At 44.0% G+C, this 19219-nt stretch overlaps 1 protein-coding gene and 1 non-coding gene across 2 annotated transcripts in view; one reads left to right on the forward strand and one right to left on the reverse strand.

The window, feature by feature from the left end:
* Nucleotides 1-19219, reverse strand: part of RFTN1 (raftlin, lipid raft linker 1) — a 220625-nt gene that overhangs the window by 98328 nt on the left and 103078 nt on the right. The window contains exon 4 of the mRNA XM_021071357.1: nucleotides 5519-5627. Within this exon, the coding sequence (XP_020927016.1) occupies nucleotides 5519-5627 (109 nt within the window). The remainder of the gene's footprint in view (nucleotides 1-5518; nucleotides 5628-19219) is intronic.
* Nucleotides 17808-17879, forward strand: TRNAE-UUC. Its single transcript has one exon. It is a non-coding gene; the product is annotated as a tRNA-Glu (tRNA).

Genomic DNA, 19219 nt, shown 5'->3' on the forward strand with positions numbered 1-19219 from the left:
ATATATATATATATATATACTGAGTCACTTTGCTGTACAGCAGAAATTAACACAATGTTATAAATCAACTATATCTCAATAAAATAAATGTTGTACAAGAGAGTATAGTGGAGTTCCCTGGTGGCTCAGTGGGTTGAGGATCCAGCGTTGTCACTGCTATAGCTCTGGTTACTGCTGTGGTGTAGGCTCAATCCCTGACCTAGGAACTTCCACATGCTGTGGACAACCACCAAAGGAAAAAAAAAAAAGAAAAAGAAAAAGAGTATAGTACTTGGAAAGCCATTTAGCACAGGGTCTGGCATCTAGTGGGATTCCTTCCGTGGAATAAAATCCCATTTAAAATTCAAATTAATCTACAGATGCATAAATGTGAGTCAGCAGCACATAATACAGACAGACCAATTAATTCCACCCCCCCCCTTCTATATTACTGCCCCAGGGGAATTCCTGCCCCTGGAGCCTGAGGCTCCAGGCCATTTCCTACATGTTTATAATAAGTAAACCACCTGGAACAAGCTTTCCCCTCCCTTTGTCCGTCCCACACTTCAGCCAATCAGGATGAGGCTCTTTCTCAGCCTTGAGCCTTCCTTCCACACCAGGAACAGCACTGTCCACCAGCCCCCTCCACCTCTGCAAGCGCCCACCACTCACTGTTCATCCTAGACCACACTCTCCAGAGCCTTCCCCCCACTCTCCAGGATCTTCCTGGTCCTGCCCAGTCCCATGGCCCCCCACTGGAGTGCACCCTCCCTACCATGGAAGGACCAGCCAGGCCCCATCATTCAGGAGTCCCAGCCCCTGGAAAAGCCCGCCCCCCTCCTCTCTGAGTTGCTTCCTCTGGCCTAGAAGGGAGACACCACTGCCTCTGGCATGGAAATTCTGTGCAGCACAAACCAGAAAAATGTGTGCAATGACTCTGCAAACTTTAAAGTGCTTTCCAAACAGCCAGACACTTTCCCAAGAAGCTCCAAAGAATGTCAAGTCATCTGAAGATGAACATATAGGCTCTTCATTCTCTATTACCCTGACTTCTTCACAATCCTTTGGGATCTCTGAAGATTAGGAAATTCCAAGGGGTCCCACAAACCCACCAACCACACAAGACAGGCTCTGGGCGTACCTGGTGGGCTGGACTTTTGTCTCAAAGGGACAAAAGGCATCAGCAAAGCTCTCCCACAGCCCTGCAGCTCCGTCTTTTGAGCATTCAGCTCTAGGGTTTGGAAAACATATTTTCTCCAAGTCTGCACATAAATCTGCATCTTAAATGTTCTGTGGTCCCTAATAAATAATTTACAGAAAGGGCCAGTTGGATGAAGCACAGCGGGATACAAAAGGGAGAAGCACAATGCAGTAGCCCAGATTTAATTTGATCAGCTGAAGTGCCCAGAGAATCACCAGGCCACACTGAAAGGAAGACAGCCATCTTCCTACAGCACCCTGCACCCTCTGGGAGGAATGGGGATGGGAAACGGCTGGCATCTTCAGCAAATTTTACATGACACAGATACAAATTACTTTATTTTTTCCTAATTGTGGAAAATAACAAAATCTCCTTCTCTTCCCTTTAAGCATGTCCTCTATCCAAAGGTTCTGCTAATTTACAACATTTGGTGGGAAAATAATACTGGGGCATTGTTTTTAAGAAAAAAAAAATCTCATCACTTTGAGCTTAATTCTACTGTGCGGAGAAGAATAGGAGCTGATCCTGCACGATGGCACAATGACAAAATGAGTTAATTACCATCTCATCAGAAGATGGATCTACTTGTCATAGAAACAGGAGCCATTATTTCACACAAAATAATGACCCAGATAGAAAGCAATGTCTGTAGGCACTAGCCGGCAGTGACACAGCTTCATCTTGGCCTAAGTGAATGGCAATTAACAAGTGTCACCACCATATACATATATGTGTGTGTGTGTGTGTGCACGTGTGTATCTATATATGTATGTGTGCATATATATGTATGTATGTATGTATGTATCAAGCTATTTAAGCACTTATTTACTGAAAATACACAGGTAATTTTTATTGTCTTCCCAGTGATGATAAAAAAATTTACACACATGTGAAATCCTGCCGTCAGCTGGAACAGCTGCTGACCTTGCAGAGATGCCTCCAGTCCTCTCTCCCCTTTGCACCAGAGGAGGTGTTTTCTCCAGAAATCATGTCCAACAATAGAAACGAGGAGCAGAGGAAAGGGGCCCAGTTCCATCATCTTGTCCCTCTTCTCCGTGTTGTCATGGCCACTGGCCTAGAACTAAAGCCATGAACAACAGTGATAGACAGAAATGCTGGGTCCTCCCAGGTTGAGCCCCCAGCCACTGACAGGGCAGGGTCCAATGGCAAGGCCACCTCAGCACCCCTGGGTTCTCCAGGGTAGGAAGCTTCACTTCCACTTTGCTGACCATGACCATGACCTGCTTCTCTAATGAGAGAAGCAGAGATGAGTGAGTACAGGGTTCCTTTCTGGAGACCAACTTTGGCTCAGAAATCTCAGTGCCACCCAAGTGTGTATGTCATGTAGACTGCCTGAACCCAGGAATTTTTACCTGAAAACCAGGGTATAGGTAAGACAGGGGCAGCATGGCACAGTGGGCTTTAAAGTGTATCATTTTCAAAATGTTAAAAATAGAATGCTTATATAAACAGAACAAGCAGGTGGAAATAACTGATCTAATTATTGAACAAATAATTCATGAGATACTGATATACACACACACATACAATCAGTGGGGGGAAAAGAATGGTGGAATAAAATAAGTTAACATGAAAGTGGTGGAGTTCCTGCTGTGGTGCAATGGGCTCAGCGGCATCTCTGCAGCACCAGGATGCAGGTTCAATCCCTGGTCCGGCACAGTGGGTTAAAGAGTCTGGTGCTGCAGTAGCTACAGTGTAGATGGCAAATGCAGCTTGGATCTGATGTCCTGACTTGGGAACTCCATATGCCACAGGGCAGCCAAAAAAAGAGAAAAAAAAATACAAAAGTGGCCAATGTCCTTACAGGGCCTACAAACCATAACTCTGAGGTTCTGTCCTCTGTTGGAGAGACACCCAGCTGCACTGCATCTAACACTTGGCGTTCGAGTATCCTCTCATCAGGCTGCTTACAACCTGATATGGGTCAGTCATGCAATGGTCTGGTTTGGTTAAGACAAAAGTACCAAAGTACATTTTTAAAAGAGTATGTTTGACAGTATGGCTAGAGCCTAGGCTTTCATCTTAGTAACTCACTCCCCAAATATTCCAATCATCTGAGCTTTAATTACAAAACCATTTCTACAGCTATCTTCCCCCAGCGCTTAGATCATAGGGTAAATCCCACCTCTAGAATGTCCCTACCGAGTATTTCAAAATTTTTTTTTATTAAAGTATAGTTGATTTATAATGTTGTACCAATTTCTGCTATATAGCAAAGTGACTCAGGCATATATTCCCTTTCTTATATTATCTTCCACCATAGTCTATCCCGAAAGATTGGATATAATTCCCTGTGCTGTACAGTGGGATCTTGTTATTTACCCATTCTAAATGTAGTAGTTTGCATCTGCTAACCCCCAATTCCCAGTCCATCCCACTCCCTCCCTGTCCCCTTGGCAACCACACATCTGTTCCTATATCTGTGAGTCTGTTCTGTTTCATAGCTCGCCAAGTGTATCTGTTTTTTTTGGCCACGTCTGTAGCATGTGGAAGTTCCGGGGTCAGGGATCGAACCCTTGCCATAGCAGTAACCTGAGCTGCTGCAGTGACAATGCCAGATTCTTAACCGCTAGACCACAAGGAAACTCCTGTCCCTACCAGGTTTATGAGAACATTTGATTTGCATCAATCCAAAGAAGATGGCCCTATGTCTACAGACAACTCCCCTAAGTTATGAAACCACCCATGTTCTCAGGCATTTGTGAACAAAAGCTGCTTTTCCTCCCATTTCTTAAGGAATGATCTGAATTCTACCAGAGCAGAAAGAGTCTCCATTCTCCTAGTAAACTCCCCCAATATTTGATTTTTCTTTTTGGACGCACCCTTGGCATGTGGAAGTTCCCAGGTTAGGGGTCGAATTGGAGCTACAGCTGCTGGTCTTCACCACAGCCACAGCAACACGGGATCCAAGCCACACCTGCGACCTACACAGAGCTCACAGCAATGCCAGATCCTTAACCCACTGAGCAAGGCCAGGGATCGAACCTGCATCCTCACAGATACTAGCCAGACTCATTTCCGCTGAGCCACGATGGGAACTCCCACCCCAATTTTTGACCTAAGAGGCATCTGAGTCCTGGGCTACAGGTCTTGGCCCCCAAACTCTACCTGGGGGTTATTCCCCGGGGCCTTGTAGAGTCTGAACACTAATAACTGTAGAAGGGAGGGGGCAGGGAGTGAACAACAGTAACAAAGAAGCACTGGCTGTTTAAGGGGACCGCTCAGTGTTTTCACTCTTCTTCAAGATTTCTCTCTACAGCCTCCCGTTGCTCTTGTAGCCCTCACCTGCCCTTTCTCGTCGAAGCTCCTTTGATCTTCTTTTGATTCCCCTTGCTGCCAAAAGTCCTCGTGCAAGCTGCTCCCTCGTTTTGGAGGGGTCCCAAGCTACCTCACCGCAGCCCCATTAGGCCTCACCCTTCTGTCTCAGCCGGAGGCGCCTCACTAACGCCCAGACCACAGCATCTGTTGGCTGCTTCCCCCACCACTGCTCACGCTCAGCACACGGTCAGGAGCACTTTCCCACTGTGAGGACATGCGGGCAGGGACCATAGCTACTTGTTCCCTGTACCCCAGCACCTAGTACAATTTCTGGCCCAAAATGACGGCCAACAATATCTATTCAGGAATTCACTAATTGATTGACTGGCTCACAAACAATCATAATCACCTCTGTAGGACAGGGACTTGCCAGCTATTGTGGAACACCAGGGAGGGGAAGACAAGGCAAGTATCCAGCGATGAACTTAGGCCTCGTTTGGGCAAAGACATTCTTCCTGCCGTAAATGTCAGCATATCAAAACTCAGCGCACCCTGCAATTAGGCAGGAAACCTCATACGGCTCAAAGAGAAGTTCAAAACCAGACACATTTCTGGGCAGAAAATGAACCTCCTGCAAAGAGGCAATTTTCCCTGGTATGATCACACGCTAGTGGTCACTGGACTGTGGCAGCTCCCACCCTAGGAAAAGAAGGGGGCTCATGGCAAAGAAGACCCACAGTGTAAGCGGAAGGTGGGACTTGGGGGGCTCACACATGTCATTGACGGGGTCCTGGCAGTGGGCCCACAGACCTGTCAGCTGTTAACACGACTCTAGCCCTAAAAGACAGGGTCTACCATCCTGGGAGGAGGGGAAGCCACCTTGTTCCAGAGTCAAGGCCAGCCTGAGTGGGAGGGGACCGCCCTCTTTGGGGTCACCCAACGTCCAGGGCAGGGCTGGCCTGTGAAGTGCAGCCCACTGCCTGCAGGCAGCCCCCAGCCTGGGCACTCAGGTGAGCTCTCTGCAACCCCTTTCAATGGCGTCCCGACTGCCACGCTCACCTTCTTGATGAATTCTGGGATGATTTTTTGGCCTGTCAGATGCTCTAGGGAAGAACAGCAATCTAATTCCAAGATGTAGCCTTCATTTTGAAGATCTGTGTTCTGAGACCTGAAAAGGGAAACACACACACACATAATTAAGATTTTACACTCTATATAATATATACATTATATATTAGCTATGTATAGAACTGTTGGGTGTTTAATGAAATCCTAAATTCCTTTCTGAAAGTAATTGCCAAAAAGGCAGTCCTGAAAAAATAATTTATGGTAAACAAGTCAAATACTATGGCGGGATCTACATCATGGAAAGACCTCCAAGACATATCATCAAGGAAAACACATCATTATGAATGATGAGTTTAGTACAATGTGGCTTATACATTAAACAAACACACACATACTCCAGTAACATATATTTCCACTGGTTTATGTCTGCCAGAGCATGGAAAAAGAACTAATAAGACACAGAGCAAACCAATAACCGCAGTGACCTCTGGAGATGGAGAGGGCCTGTGTGGGAACCGGCTTGGGATGATGATGGTGAGCTAAAGCGACTTTGGCTGTATGTCTAATTTTTCACTTTTCCAGAAGAGAATATCTTAATATATCACTTAGAAAATTAAAAATAGGAGTTCCCATCTCAGCGAAGCAGAAACAAATCCAACTAAGAACCATGAGGTTGTGGGTTTGATCGCTGGTCTCGCTCAGTGGGTTGGGGATCCAGCGTTGCCGTGAGCTGTAGTGTAGGTCGTAGATGCGGCTCAGATCTGGTGTTGCTGTGGCTCGGGTGTAGGCCAGTGGCTACAGTTCCAATTAGACCCCTAGCCTGGGAACCTCCATATGCTGCAGGTGCAGCCCTAAAAAGACAAAAGATTAAAAAAAAAAGGAAAGAAAATTAAAAATAAATTTTTATAACTTTTAAGGGGTTCAACCTCTACAGAGGGCAATCTGGCAAAGGCCATGAAAACTAAAGACACATGAAAGAATAGTCCATCCACAGATGAATGGATAAAGAAGATGTGGTGTATATATATGTGTGTATATATATATGTATGTATATGTGTTATATACACATATACAGTGGAATATTACTCAGTCCTAAAAATGAATGAGGAGTTCCCTGATGACCTAGCAGTTAAGGATTCAGTATTGTCACTGCTGTGGCTCAGGTTCGATCTTTGGCCCAGAAACTTCTGCATGCTGCAGGCATGTCCAAAAAAATGGATTAAATAATGCCACTTGCAGCAACACGAGTGGATCTAGAGATTATCATACTAAGTCAGAAAGAGAAAGACAAATATCATATAGTATCACTTATATGTGGACTCTAAAATATGACAGAAATGAATTAATCTATGAAGCAGAAACAGACTTACAGACATAGAGAACAGACTCGTGGTTGCCAAGGAAGAGTGGGGTATGGAGTGGAGTTCGGGGTTAAAAGATGAAAACTATTACATATAAGATGGATAAACAACAAGGTCCCACCATATAGCACAGGGAACTATATTCAATATCCCATAATAAATCATAATGGAAAAGAATGTGAAAAAAGTATACATGTACTGAATCATTTTTCTAAGCACTAGAAATTAAGACAACATTGTAAATCAACTATATTTCAATAAATTTTTTAATTTAATTTTTTTATTAGAGGATAGTTGATTCACAGGTTTGTGTCGATGTCTGCTGTACAGCATAGTGACCTGGTCATATACACAAATTGTTTTTCTCATACTATTTTCCATTGTGTTCTACTCCAAGAGAAAAAAAAGAAAGATAAGGCAACTGAAGCGGAAATTCTGGGAAAAGAGCAGATGTGAAGGGCTATCTGAGGCAAACACCTTTGGTCCAGTCAAGGCAGAGGCATCCAGCATGTCCCACCCCTTCCCCTCACAGGTGGTGGGGCTGCTTCCCTGTCCCCACCATACAGATGTGCAGTGACCCACTGCTGGGTGCTCTTGGGACAACCAGCAGCAAGTGGTCACCAGAAGGAAACCCCACCACTCCACGCCACTACTTTGAAGGGCTCCTGGACAACACTACGTGAGCCAATGGACACCTGGGAGCCACGCATTTGTCAGAAATTGAAGGTGACTGGTTGGTTCAATGGGAAAGTTGACAAAAGTGGACAGCAGCCAAGCCTCCAAGACCATGCCCTTTCCCTGTGGGGAGCACGACCTAGAGACCAGGGGCAGGCTCTCCCAGGCTCACACCACATGTCCAGCAACTCCCCACTGCCAAGTACAGAGCCGGGCCCTCCCGGCCCCGTTAGGGGCATCCTGGCCAAGCAGCAGGGACCCCTAAAGCCCCCCTGCCCCTCCTTCCCCAGAGCAGGGGTAGCCAGGATGGGCACCTTCACACTGTACTCCTGAGACATGTACATCCCATCAAATAAACACTCTCTGAATGCCTATTTGCTATCATATTTCAAAGATGAATTTCTAGGAGTCTTATATATCACTCAAAGCCATCTATGCTGCCATCAACCATCTGGGTATGATTCACATGAAATTCCAAAGAGGATTCGGAGTTCCCGTCATGGAGCAGTGGTTAACAAATCCGACTAGGAACCATGAGGTTGTGGGTTCGGTCCCTGCGCTTGCTCAGTGGGTTAACGATCCGGCGTTGCCGTGAGCTGTGGTGTAGGTTGCAGATGCGGCTTGGATCCCACATTGCTGTGGCTCTGGCGAAGGCCGGAGACCACAGCTCCGATTCGACCCCTAGCCTGGGAACCTCCATATGCCGAGGGAGCGGCCCAAGAAATAGCAAAAAAAAAAAAAAAAAAAAAAAAAAAAGAGGATTCGTTTCTCCTAGGTGTGCAACTGTGATTGGGTAAGCAAATGTCAACAACTTACTTTGATTTTATCTTTCCCTCTAACATATCTTTTCAGGGGTAGGGATGGAGGTGCCTACTTTTGAAATGTAAACAAATCTTTCAAGGGCCAAACTGGAATAAACTCATTCCAAAAGAAGTAACCAATGCTGAAGCTCAGCCTTCCCATTTTAAAACTTCATCAGCGACTACACTCACATTCTCATTTTCCCCACACATTCCTATTCTCACCCCAACCTAAATAAAAGACATACTAAGAGGAACTAAAGCAGAAGATCTCAGGCTTCTGCAAGAGAAGACTTAGTCAAGATACTGTCATATGCATCGTGAGGGATCTCGAACAATAAAGTCAGGAATAGGAGGAGGGGAATCCTAGGATGTGAAATCCCAGCCGCTGTCACGTGGGAACTAACACGAGGCTGCACAAGGATATTTGTGAATACCTACTGACATTTTAAATGATTAGGTTGAAAAAATAGCATTCACTGAAAATAAGTCAAATAGACATTTCTCCAGAGAAGACAGACAGATGGCCAATAGGCGCAGGAAAAGATGCTCAACATTGCTAATTATCAGAGAAAAGCAAATCAGGACTACAATGAGGTATCACTTCATACCGGCCAGAATGGCCATTATCAAAAGTCCACAAATAACAAATGCTGGAGAAGGTGTGGAGAAAAGGAAACCTTCCTACACTGTTGGTGGGAATGTAAGTTGGTGCAGCCACTATGGAAAATACTATGGAAGCCACTATAGAGGTGCCTTAAAAAAAACTAAAACTAGAACTACCATATGATTCTGCAATCCTACTCCTGGGCATATATTCAGACAAAACTACAATTCAAAAAGATACATGCCTCCCAATGTTCCAGCAGCACTATTCACGACAGCCAAGACATGGAAGCAACCTAAATGTCCACCTACAGAGGAATGGATACAGAAGATATGCTACAGTGGAATATTACTCAGCCATAAAAAAGAATGAAATAATGCCATTTGTAGCTACATGGATGGACCTAGAAACTATCACACTCAGTCAGAAAGAGAAAGATGATAATCACTTTTATGTGGAATCTAAAAAAAAATGCTACAAATGAACTTATTTACAAAACAGAAATAGACTCAGAAACACACTTACAGTTACCAAAGGGAGAAGGAGAAGAGGGATAAATTAGGAGTTTGGGATTAACATATACACACTACTATATATAAAATAAATAATCAAGAAGGCCCTACTGTATAGCACAGGGAATTCTACTCAATATCATGTGATAATCTATAATGGAAAAGCATCTGAAAAAGAATTATCTTTTTATCCATCTATCCATCACTTTGCTGTACAACTGAAACACAACACTGTAAATCAACTGTACTCCAATAAAAAAATAAATCTTTCAGGAGTTCCTGCTATGGTGCAAGGGGATGGGCAGCATCTCTTCAGTGCCAGGATGCAGGTTCTACACTGGGCCCAGCACAGTGGGTTAAAAAGGACCTGGCATTGCCACAGCTCTGGTTCAGGTCGCAAATGTGGCTCGGATCTGATCCCTAGCCTGGGAACTCCATATGCCATGCTGAGGAGTGGACAAAAAAGAAAAACAAGTCTTTCAATAAGAAACCAAAAAATAAATAAGTCAACACTGTATCCATTTAGTAAAACACCCATAAAATGAATGGAGGGAATACATGTCTCTTTTAAGTCACTCATAGCCCAGACTCATAAGGGATAATCATGAGCACAGGATCTAACAACTCCCAGCTTTGGTTCTAAAAACAAGAAGAACTCTGAGAAAGAAGGCAGCTCTGGTTCATTTCATCAGGTAATTAACTCAGTTACATCTGAACTGAAAGGCATATAAAATATTGACAAAAATAGGCATTATTACAAATTTTCTAGATGAACTATGAAAACTCACATCTTGGACTATGGTCACTTGGAAAGCAAATCCATGCATATTAGAGGAATGGATGAGCAACCAATATATCTCCCCTGCCTTCAGCAATCACCACCACAGTTTAAAATGAAAAGGCTGGGGAGCTCCCATTGTGGCTCAGTGGTAATGAATCCGCCTAGCATCCATGAGGACACGGGTTTGATCCCTGGCCTTGCTCAGTGGGTTAAGGATCTGGTGTTGCTGTGAGCTGTGGTGTAGGTCACAGACGTGGCTCAGATCCAGCGCTGCTGTGGCTGTGGTGTAGGCTGGCAGCTGTAGCTCTGATTAGACCCCTAGCCTGGGAAATTCCATATGTCGAGGGTAAGCCCTAAAAAAAAAAAAAAAAAAAAAAAAGCCAAAAAAAAAATGATAAGGTTGGAACACAGAATTGTGGCTGAAGGGGAGGAGGGGGAGTGGCAAGGACCCCCGAATCCTCTGAGGACAGATGTTGGCTGACTTGCGGGCTCGGACACAGTCTCCCAGAAACCCTCTCCCTGTCCCAACAAAGCTTGCCTACAGGGCAGCCAGAGGTAGTGACAGGCTGGGGGAAGGGAAGAAACATGGTCGCTCTGGGGAACGTGCCCTAAGGTGACCCCTAGTGACAGCCCCCTTCTGGTACTCATGCCTTGGTACAATCCCTCCTGTGAGTAGGGGCAGGACCTACAACTTGCTTCCAATCAACAGAACGAAACAAAGGGATGGGATGTCAGTCCTATGATGACATGACACCATGAGACCCCACATTAGCAGATGAGAGTAGACTCCCCTTGCTGGCTGCCAGGCTGTGAGAGGGCCATGTGGCCGGGGACTTTGGGCAGCCCTTGGACGACTGCCAGCAAGAAACAGGGATCTTGAGCTTTAGGAGATGATTCTGGCCATAACTGAAGGGAGCTTGGGAGCAGACCTTCCCCAGTCGAGCCCCTGATGGGACTGCAGCTCTAGTTCACATTTCTACCGAAGCTCAATGACACCTGAAGCAGAGGACCTGGAAAAGCTACAGAAACTGAGCTAATTAATGGCTGAGCCACTAAGCTTGTGGCAATTTATTACAGAGCATAGAAAATTCATATGGTTGCTGAGGAGGAAAACATGAGCGATTCAAGCTCAAACCAGGTCTCCCGCTGGTGGCCAGGTCTAGGCCCATGCCCCAGGATCCCCCCAGACACCTGAGAACAGCCTCTAACAAGTGATGAATGTTTCATGTCCCAGGGGACAAAGACCACCCTGGCATCAAGAAGCCCACATACCCCAGAAGTGACTCCAGGAACCATGGCCTGGCCAAAGGACCACAGCAAAGGGGAGCAGATACCCTGAAGTCAGTCAAGTTCCTAAGAATTCTTAAGCTGAATCATTGGCTATGTAGGCATCTGTTTCTCCAAAGGCCATGTCCTTGTGTCATCCTGGAAAAGGATACTGGAAACCACCAAACTTTCCCTGGACTGAAACCCACATGGCTTCCACTTCCAGAAAGAATAGCAAGATCTGGGTTTAAACACTAAGGGGAGGGGAAAAAGGAACAGAATGCATTTCTGAAGATGTAGTTTATCTACCAGCAAAAGCTTCCCTTAACTAGAAATTAATATCAAATATGCTGAGATCAAATGTAGGCACTCTGAGGAGTCCCCTGGTGGCCTAGAAGTTAAGGATCCTGCGCTGTCTCTGCTGTGGCTCAGGTCACTGCTATGGGGCAGGTTTGATCCCTGGCCTGGCAACGTCCACATACTGTGGGCACAGCAAAAAAAAAAAAAAAAAAAAAAAAAAAAAAAGGAGACACTCTGAGAAAGCATCATTAACAACAAAATATGCTTCCTCATCTCCTTCACACCTCCCCTTCAGCGTTTCCTCTAGGTATATTAGTTAGAGGCTACAAGTTCTAAAGCTAACTAGAGGTGGGACATTTCCCAGCCATGTGCCTTTGGACAATTGATTGAAACATTCTATGCCTCAGTTTCTTTCACTGTTAAATGGGAATATTATGAGTAGCTATCTCTTAGCATCCTTGTAAGGATTAAATAAGACAAAAGCAGGTAAAGCCCTCAACAAAGGGCATGGCAAGTGGTCCTGGCTCAACACATATTAGCTGTAGCCAACTTATTCCGACTATCTTTAAGTGCACTTCCAGTCTTTTTTCTAGTTCCTACTTACTCATTTGTTCAATGAATACGGACCACTCTATTGATACAGAAATAGCCTGGAGGGAACATTAACTAAAAAGGGCTCTGACCCGACTCACGTCTTGGGGCCCCCACTTGCAAACACCAGACAGGTGAGAGGGGTTTACTTCTAGCCATTCCAAAGGGAGTTTCTGAAAAGAAGAGGAAATAAAAGGATCTAACAGGGGTAGAGAGGCAACGTCCTGAAAGCCAAGAATAAATAAGAAAATGAGTTCAGATTCTCAAAAGGCAGCACCGGATGTCAACACAGCACATTAACATAGCAGTCTTAACCACTTAAGAAGGAGCAGTCATGCTGTGGTACCTGGACTAGGTCCCAGAACTGGAAAAGGACATCAATAGAAAAACTGATGAAACCCAAATAAGATCCACAGTTTAGTCAACAGTAATGTACCAATGGCAATTTCTTAGTTTTGACGAATGTACCTTAGTAATGCAAGATAGTAATTAATGAGGAAATTTGGGGAAGGGTGTAAGGGCAGACTCTGTAATTTTTTTTTTTTTTCTTTTTAGGGAACATGGAAGTTCCCAGGCTAGGGGTTGATCGGAGCCACAGCTGCCACCCTACGCCACAGCCATAGCAACTCAGGATTCAAGCCTCATCTGCGACCTACATCACAGCTCATGGCAACGGCAGATCCCTGACCCACTGAGCGAGGCCAGGGATCAAACCTGTGTCCTCACTGGTACAAGTGGGGATTGTTTCCACTGCACCACAACAGGAAGCTCCAGTCTCTCTAATTTCTTTGTGACTTTTCTGTTAAATATAAAATCAACCTCAAATAAAATGCATTTTAAAGAAAGAAAGCAAGCCCTTAGGTACTTTGGGGGAGGGGTATGTTTGTTTGTTTTTGATTCTGTAACATTTAGTCTTAGAATCAACGTTTCTCATCCTTATCTACCCCACCAACACCCCTGCAATGACTATACTTCTCAGAGAGAGGTCCCTCCACTCACATGAAGGCAATGGCTGAAATTATTGAATCTGGGGGAGAAAAGAAGAATTTCCTTTTCTGTTCCCTACTTTAAGCACTGGGACAGCAAGCAAGCAAGCAAACCTTGGGCTCTGTGAATCAGCCCGAGAGTCCCATGGGGCAGACATTCTCTACCCCAGCTGCGTTCAATCCTAGAATCAATGGACAAGCTCCTGTAAATTTCGACTTAACTGGTATGGGGTCTGGCCTGGACCAAGGGGCTCTGGAAACTCCCCAGTGATTCTAATGTGCAGCCAGAGTGGAGAACTGCCATCTAGGTGGGCTGTCTTGTTAACCCCACTCTCCTGGAGAGTTTCCTTGGCAGTAACTGAGTAAGTCCACAGAAAAGAGAAAACACATAAAGAAAGACCTGTACAGACCAATGATGTAGACTCTGATCCCTCAGAAGAAGACAAACCTCCCGGAAAAAAAAGACCAGACCTGGAGTTCCCAGTGTGGGTCCGTGGGTGAAGAACCCAATAAGGTATCCGGGAGGATGTGGGTTCGAGTCAATCCCCGGCCTCACTCAGTGGGTTAAGGATACAGTGCTACCACAAGCTGAAGTGTAGGTCACAGATGTGGCTCAGGTGGAGTTGCTGTGGCTGTGGCACAGGCCTGCAGCTGCAGCTCCAATTCCACCCCTAGCCCGGGAACTTCCATGTGCTGCAGGTACAGCCATAAAAAGAAAAAGGACCAGACTTTCAGGCATATAGAAATCGAGAACTTTATCTGTGCCTCTTTCTGCCAGAAAAATGTAAAAATACTTTCCGCTCCTTGCTTCCTTCACTCTTATTTTTTACTGTGACAATAACATCTCATTGACCATTTGAGCCATTTCTAAGCAGACAATCGGGGTCATTAAGTACATTCACAACACTGTATAACTGTCACCGTGATCCATTCCAGAATTTTTTCATTATCCCCAACAGTCCTCTCTCCCTTGACACCTTATAAAATGGACATGGGCGAACACTGAGAGTGAACATGTAGGAAAACTTAGATAAAGGCTTTCAAACAAACAGATGGAAACAGATTCAGGAGCTGAGCATTTGTGCACCAACCCTTCCTAACTGCAGAGCTGGGCAGCAAAGAATCCATGAGCAGAAGCACCTGAGAGGTCAACACAACTGGCTCCAGACATCAGAGTTGTTTTAAGACCATAATAAAAAACCACCTCTCCTGTGTCATGCTGACCTTATTACTCATACACAATCTTCAACTATCATGAAAACCATGTACAATCTCACTCATGTCAAAACTATCACAACTGCCAAGGGTTGTATGGTCATTCCCCAGATAGCTGGAAGGTCAGCAGGTCAAACAAAGGTATGCAGACTCAAAGGTCCACAAACAGGGAGTGAAAGAGGGTATACATATTACCAAAATCCATAATCTAGACATTTCATTCTCATATAAAAGATCCAGGAATGGGGAGTTGCCATTGTGGCTCAGTGGGTTAAGAATCCAACTAGTATCCATGAGGATGTGGGTTCAATCCCTGGCCTCGCTCAGTGGGCTGAGAATCTGGCGTTGCCATGAGCTGTGGTGTAGGTGACAGATGTGGCTTGGATATGGCATTGCTGTGGCTGTGGTGTAGGCCAGTGGCTGCAGCTCTGATTTGACCCCTAGCCTGGGAACCTCCATATGCTGCAGGTGTGGCCCTAAAAAAAAAAAAAAAAAAAAGATGCAGGAATGGTCTTCACACCCACCAAGAAATACGCTCTCTCCTATTTTTCTCCAAACACAGACTTCCTTCTACATCCCCATTTCTGAGAGCAAGGTGGCTACAGAGGAACTTGACCTACCAGGAGAAAAGTCACAGTTCACCGGTGATGTTGAGTGGCAGGGCCAAGTCGCCATGGCATTGGGTTGATGATGTGAGCAAGAGACACCACAGTGAGTTGGGCTGTTTCTATCCCAGCCATCACGAGGAATTCCAGGCCAGAGTTCCCATATCTTCCTTTTTTTTTTTTTTTAAAGAAGTCATTACACTGTTTTTATGTCAGCTACAACTGTCAAATTTTGGCTCCAAGCAATGTTCATTAATATTATGGAGGCCAACATCATTGGGGTCATCTGACCTTTTGGCCACCAGCCCCTGGCCTCTGGGTTCCATATGTTATGCTCCAATGGGGGTCACAGAAGGCTGGGTGCCAAGGAAGACACAAGAATGAATAGGTTCTCTGTCTGGGAAAAGCATCTTAAGACCTTGTTTGGAAACCAGCGATTTCAGAACAGTTCAAGAGCCATTCTACCGATCCTGGACTTGAGCTGCAACAGCCCCCCGCTAACCGGATTCAGACTGGCCCCCATCTTGAATCGGTTCTTTCCAATACTCTTGCTGTTGGTCCTGAAGTCTGTTTTTTATAAGCGGACAAGACTGCTTGGTGTGTCTTATCTGAGGTCAGCAACCAAGGGCCCGACTCCTGAGACTCCTGAGCTTTTACCCTGCAGGGCTTGTCCCCCATACAGAGATAGTTATACTACCCCTTAAATTTTGCTGGTATGTTATACTGTTTCACCTTATACCCTTAAACCTCTTAGAATTTAGCAATGTCAGTGAATATAATAAAAATAGTGTTATACCCCTAAAAAAAAAAAAAAAAAAAGAATGAATAGGTTACCTAACTATATCATGATTGGTAAACCCAGACCTGATGGTTCACCCTTTATAATGACTGGGCAGACGCTTCTCCCTCCACACCCTCTGCTCCCTGTGACCATGGCCAGGACATGGACACAGCCCCTGCCTGCTCTCACAGCAGCTGGGACATACCCTTTTCAAACCCATTAAAAAAGAACATGTTTGCAATCAAAGATTGTAATGCTTACGCATGCTTTAAACACTATAAACTGTTGCAAGCAAATCTGTAGCAATATAGATGGACCTAGAGATTATCACACTAAATGAAGTAAGTCAGAAAGAGAAAGACAAATACCATATAATGTCATTTATATGTGGAATCTAAAATATGACACAAATGAAACTATCTACAAAAGAGAAACAGACTCACAGATGTGGAGAACAGACTTGTGGTTGCCAGGGGTGGGGAGCAGGTAGGGATAGATTGGGAGTTTGGGATTAGCAGAGGCAAACTATTTATATATAGAATGGATAAACAACAGGAGTCTTATTGTATAGCACAGGGAATCATATTCAATATCCTGTAATAAACCATAACAGAAAAGAATATGAAAAAGAATATATAACAGTCACTTTGCTGTACAGCAGAAATTAATACAACTACACTTCAATAAACTACCTACTTTACTCAACTACACTTCAATAAAATGAATGTTTAAAAAAATTATCACAGGGGAGTTCCCGTTGTGGCTCAGCAGTTAGCAAACCCGACTAGCATCCGTGAGGACACAGGTTCAATCCCTGGCTCGCTCAGTGGGTTAAGGATCTGGCATTGCCGTGAGCTGTGGTATAGGTTGCAGACTTGGCTCGGATCCCACATTGCTGTGGCTGTGACGTAGGCTGGCAGCTACAGTTCAGATTGGATCCATAGCCTAGGAACCTCCATATGCCATAGATGCGGCCCTAAAAGACAATAAAAAAAAAAAAAAGAAAAAAAAATTATCACAGGCAAAAGGGTTAATCCTCAAATTACTCTGATGAAATGCCAAGCAGTAAGCTGAATTCCCATTTTAGTCTCATGGGAAGATCAGAATCAGGCCACTAAAAAGCAAATGCCTATTGAAAAACTATTCTAAACTATGCTTTTAAACAGTAAACATGTTAAGAAAAATGAGTATACACACTTCTTTTAAATAATAATCATGTAACAGACCTCACTTCAACTCATTAATCCCTTAGAAAGCTTCAAAGACCATGAGTTGAAACAACATCTTCTTTTTCCCAGGACATGAGGCCCAGTTTGAACTTTAGTTAGGAAAAGAAAGGACGAGAATGTGCAATTCATCAACAGGGCTATTTTTGCTTCATTAAAGAACAATCAGAAAGAAGTGGTGACAAATACAAACTTAGATTACAAGGCACTTCTCCAAAGAGAAAACATCACTAAATGTCAGTTGACAGAAACAAATTCTCTCTCTCTGGGAAACAGGAAGGAATTTTAAGATATTTCCCTCAAGGCAACACCAGGTTCAAGTGGAATGATCAGAATGGTTTTTTTTTTTTTTTTTTGAAGGACTAGTAGGGAGGGAAGTGAACTACAGATCTGAACAAAATCTGTCAGTGAAAGGAAAAGAAGGCTTCTTCTAGTTTCATGTGCTTTTGTAAAACTAATGACAATAAAGAGATCTACTCACTCATTCATCTCATCACCTGACCACTGACCACAGGAAGGGCAAGCGTTAGATCCTTCCCTCAAGACACTTATAGTGTTGGCCAAAAAAGGGAGTTCCCTGGTGGTCTAGGGGTTAGGATTTAGCACTTTCACTGCTACAGCCCTGGTTCGATCCCTGGTCTGGGAACCAAGATCTCACGTCAAGCCATGGCATGCCATAGCCAGAGGGAAAAAAAGAAAGAAACTTAAAGTCTTGTATTATGCTTAGTGAAAGACGGAGAAAGATAAATCCTGAAAGTCATCACTTAAATGTAGAATCTAAAAAATACAACCAAATAGTGAATAAAAAAAAAAAAAAAAAAAAAAGAGAAAGACTCACAGATAGAACAAACTAGTGGTTATCATAGTGGGGAAAGGGAAGTGGGGAGGGCAATACAGGGGTAAGAGATTAAGAGGTACAAGCTAGTAGGTTAAAATAAGCTGCAAGGACATACTGCATAACATGGGAATATAGCCAATATTTTATACTAACTATAAATGGAGTATCACCTTCAAAGCTTGTGAATCACTATGTTGTATACCTGAAACTTAGATAATTTTATAAATCTACTACACTTCAATGCTTAAAAAAAAAAAAGAAAGAAACTTAGATTCGATGGGCATCTAACTACCCAATGCTGCTATTTATTCTAATCATATAGGTGTGCTATGAATGGTCAATTATTTCCAGAGTCAGGGATCAGGGAGAGTTTTAAAAAGCAAGGTGCATGTATGCTGAGCCTTTAAAGCCGTGTGCAAATTAGCCATGGGACAATGCATAAAACGACATTCCAGGCACTGAGAACAGAAATTAGTAAGGATCTAGATGAAAAAAAAGCACGAGATACCTGATGGAAATAATGAATAAGTCAGTTTGGTAAAAGATACGTTAAGGCGAGGTTTGCTTATTACAATTGAATTGGATCAGTAAGCACGAGCCTGACAAATATACAGGTGAATTTGCTGTTGGAACAGATCCCTGATAAGGGTTCTGCAGTGGCTGCAACAGAAATGTGAGAAGTGGTTAGAAAGAAAGATTGGGGGGCGGGTGTTGCCACAAGATGGACTGGCCTTCATTCTGAGGATACAGGGAGTCATGGCTGGTCTTAGAAGAAGATACAAAAATACAGATTTAAGGAAGATTAAGCAAGTAGCATTGCATATGATGGAGGAGGAGAGGAAGAATATTTTAGGAAAGCAGAAATGAGAGCTAAGATATTTCTAATTGAGGTATAGTTGATTTACAATGTTATGTTAATTTCTGCTGTGTAGCAAAGTGATTCAGTTATACATAGATGTATATTCTTTTTTATGTTCTTTTCCATCACAGTTTATTACAGAATATTGAATACACGGTCCCTGTGCTATGCAGTAGGACCTTGCTCTTTATCCATTCTGTATACACTCGTTTGCATCTGCCAGTATCAAACTCCCAACCCACCTCTCCCCCACCCCCTCCTCCTTGATAACCACAAGTCTGTTTTCTAT

The sequence above is a fragment of the Sus scrofa genome, chromosome 13, assembly GCF_000003025.6.
Source record: "Sus scrofa isolate TJ Tabasco breed Duroc chromosome 13, Sscrofa11.1, whole genome shotgun sequence".
In the NCBI taxonomy this organism is placed as follows: Eukaryota; Metazoa; Chordata; class Mammalia; order Artiodactyla; family Suidae; genus Sus; species Sus scrofa.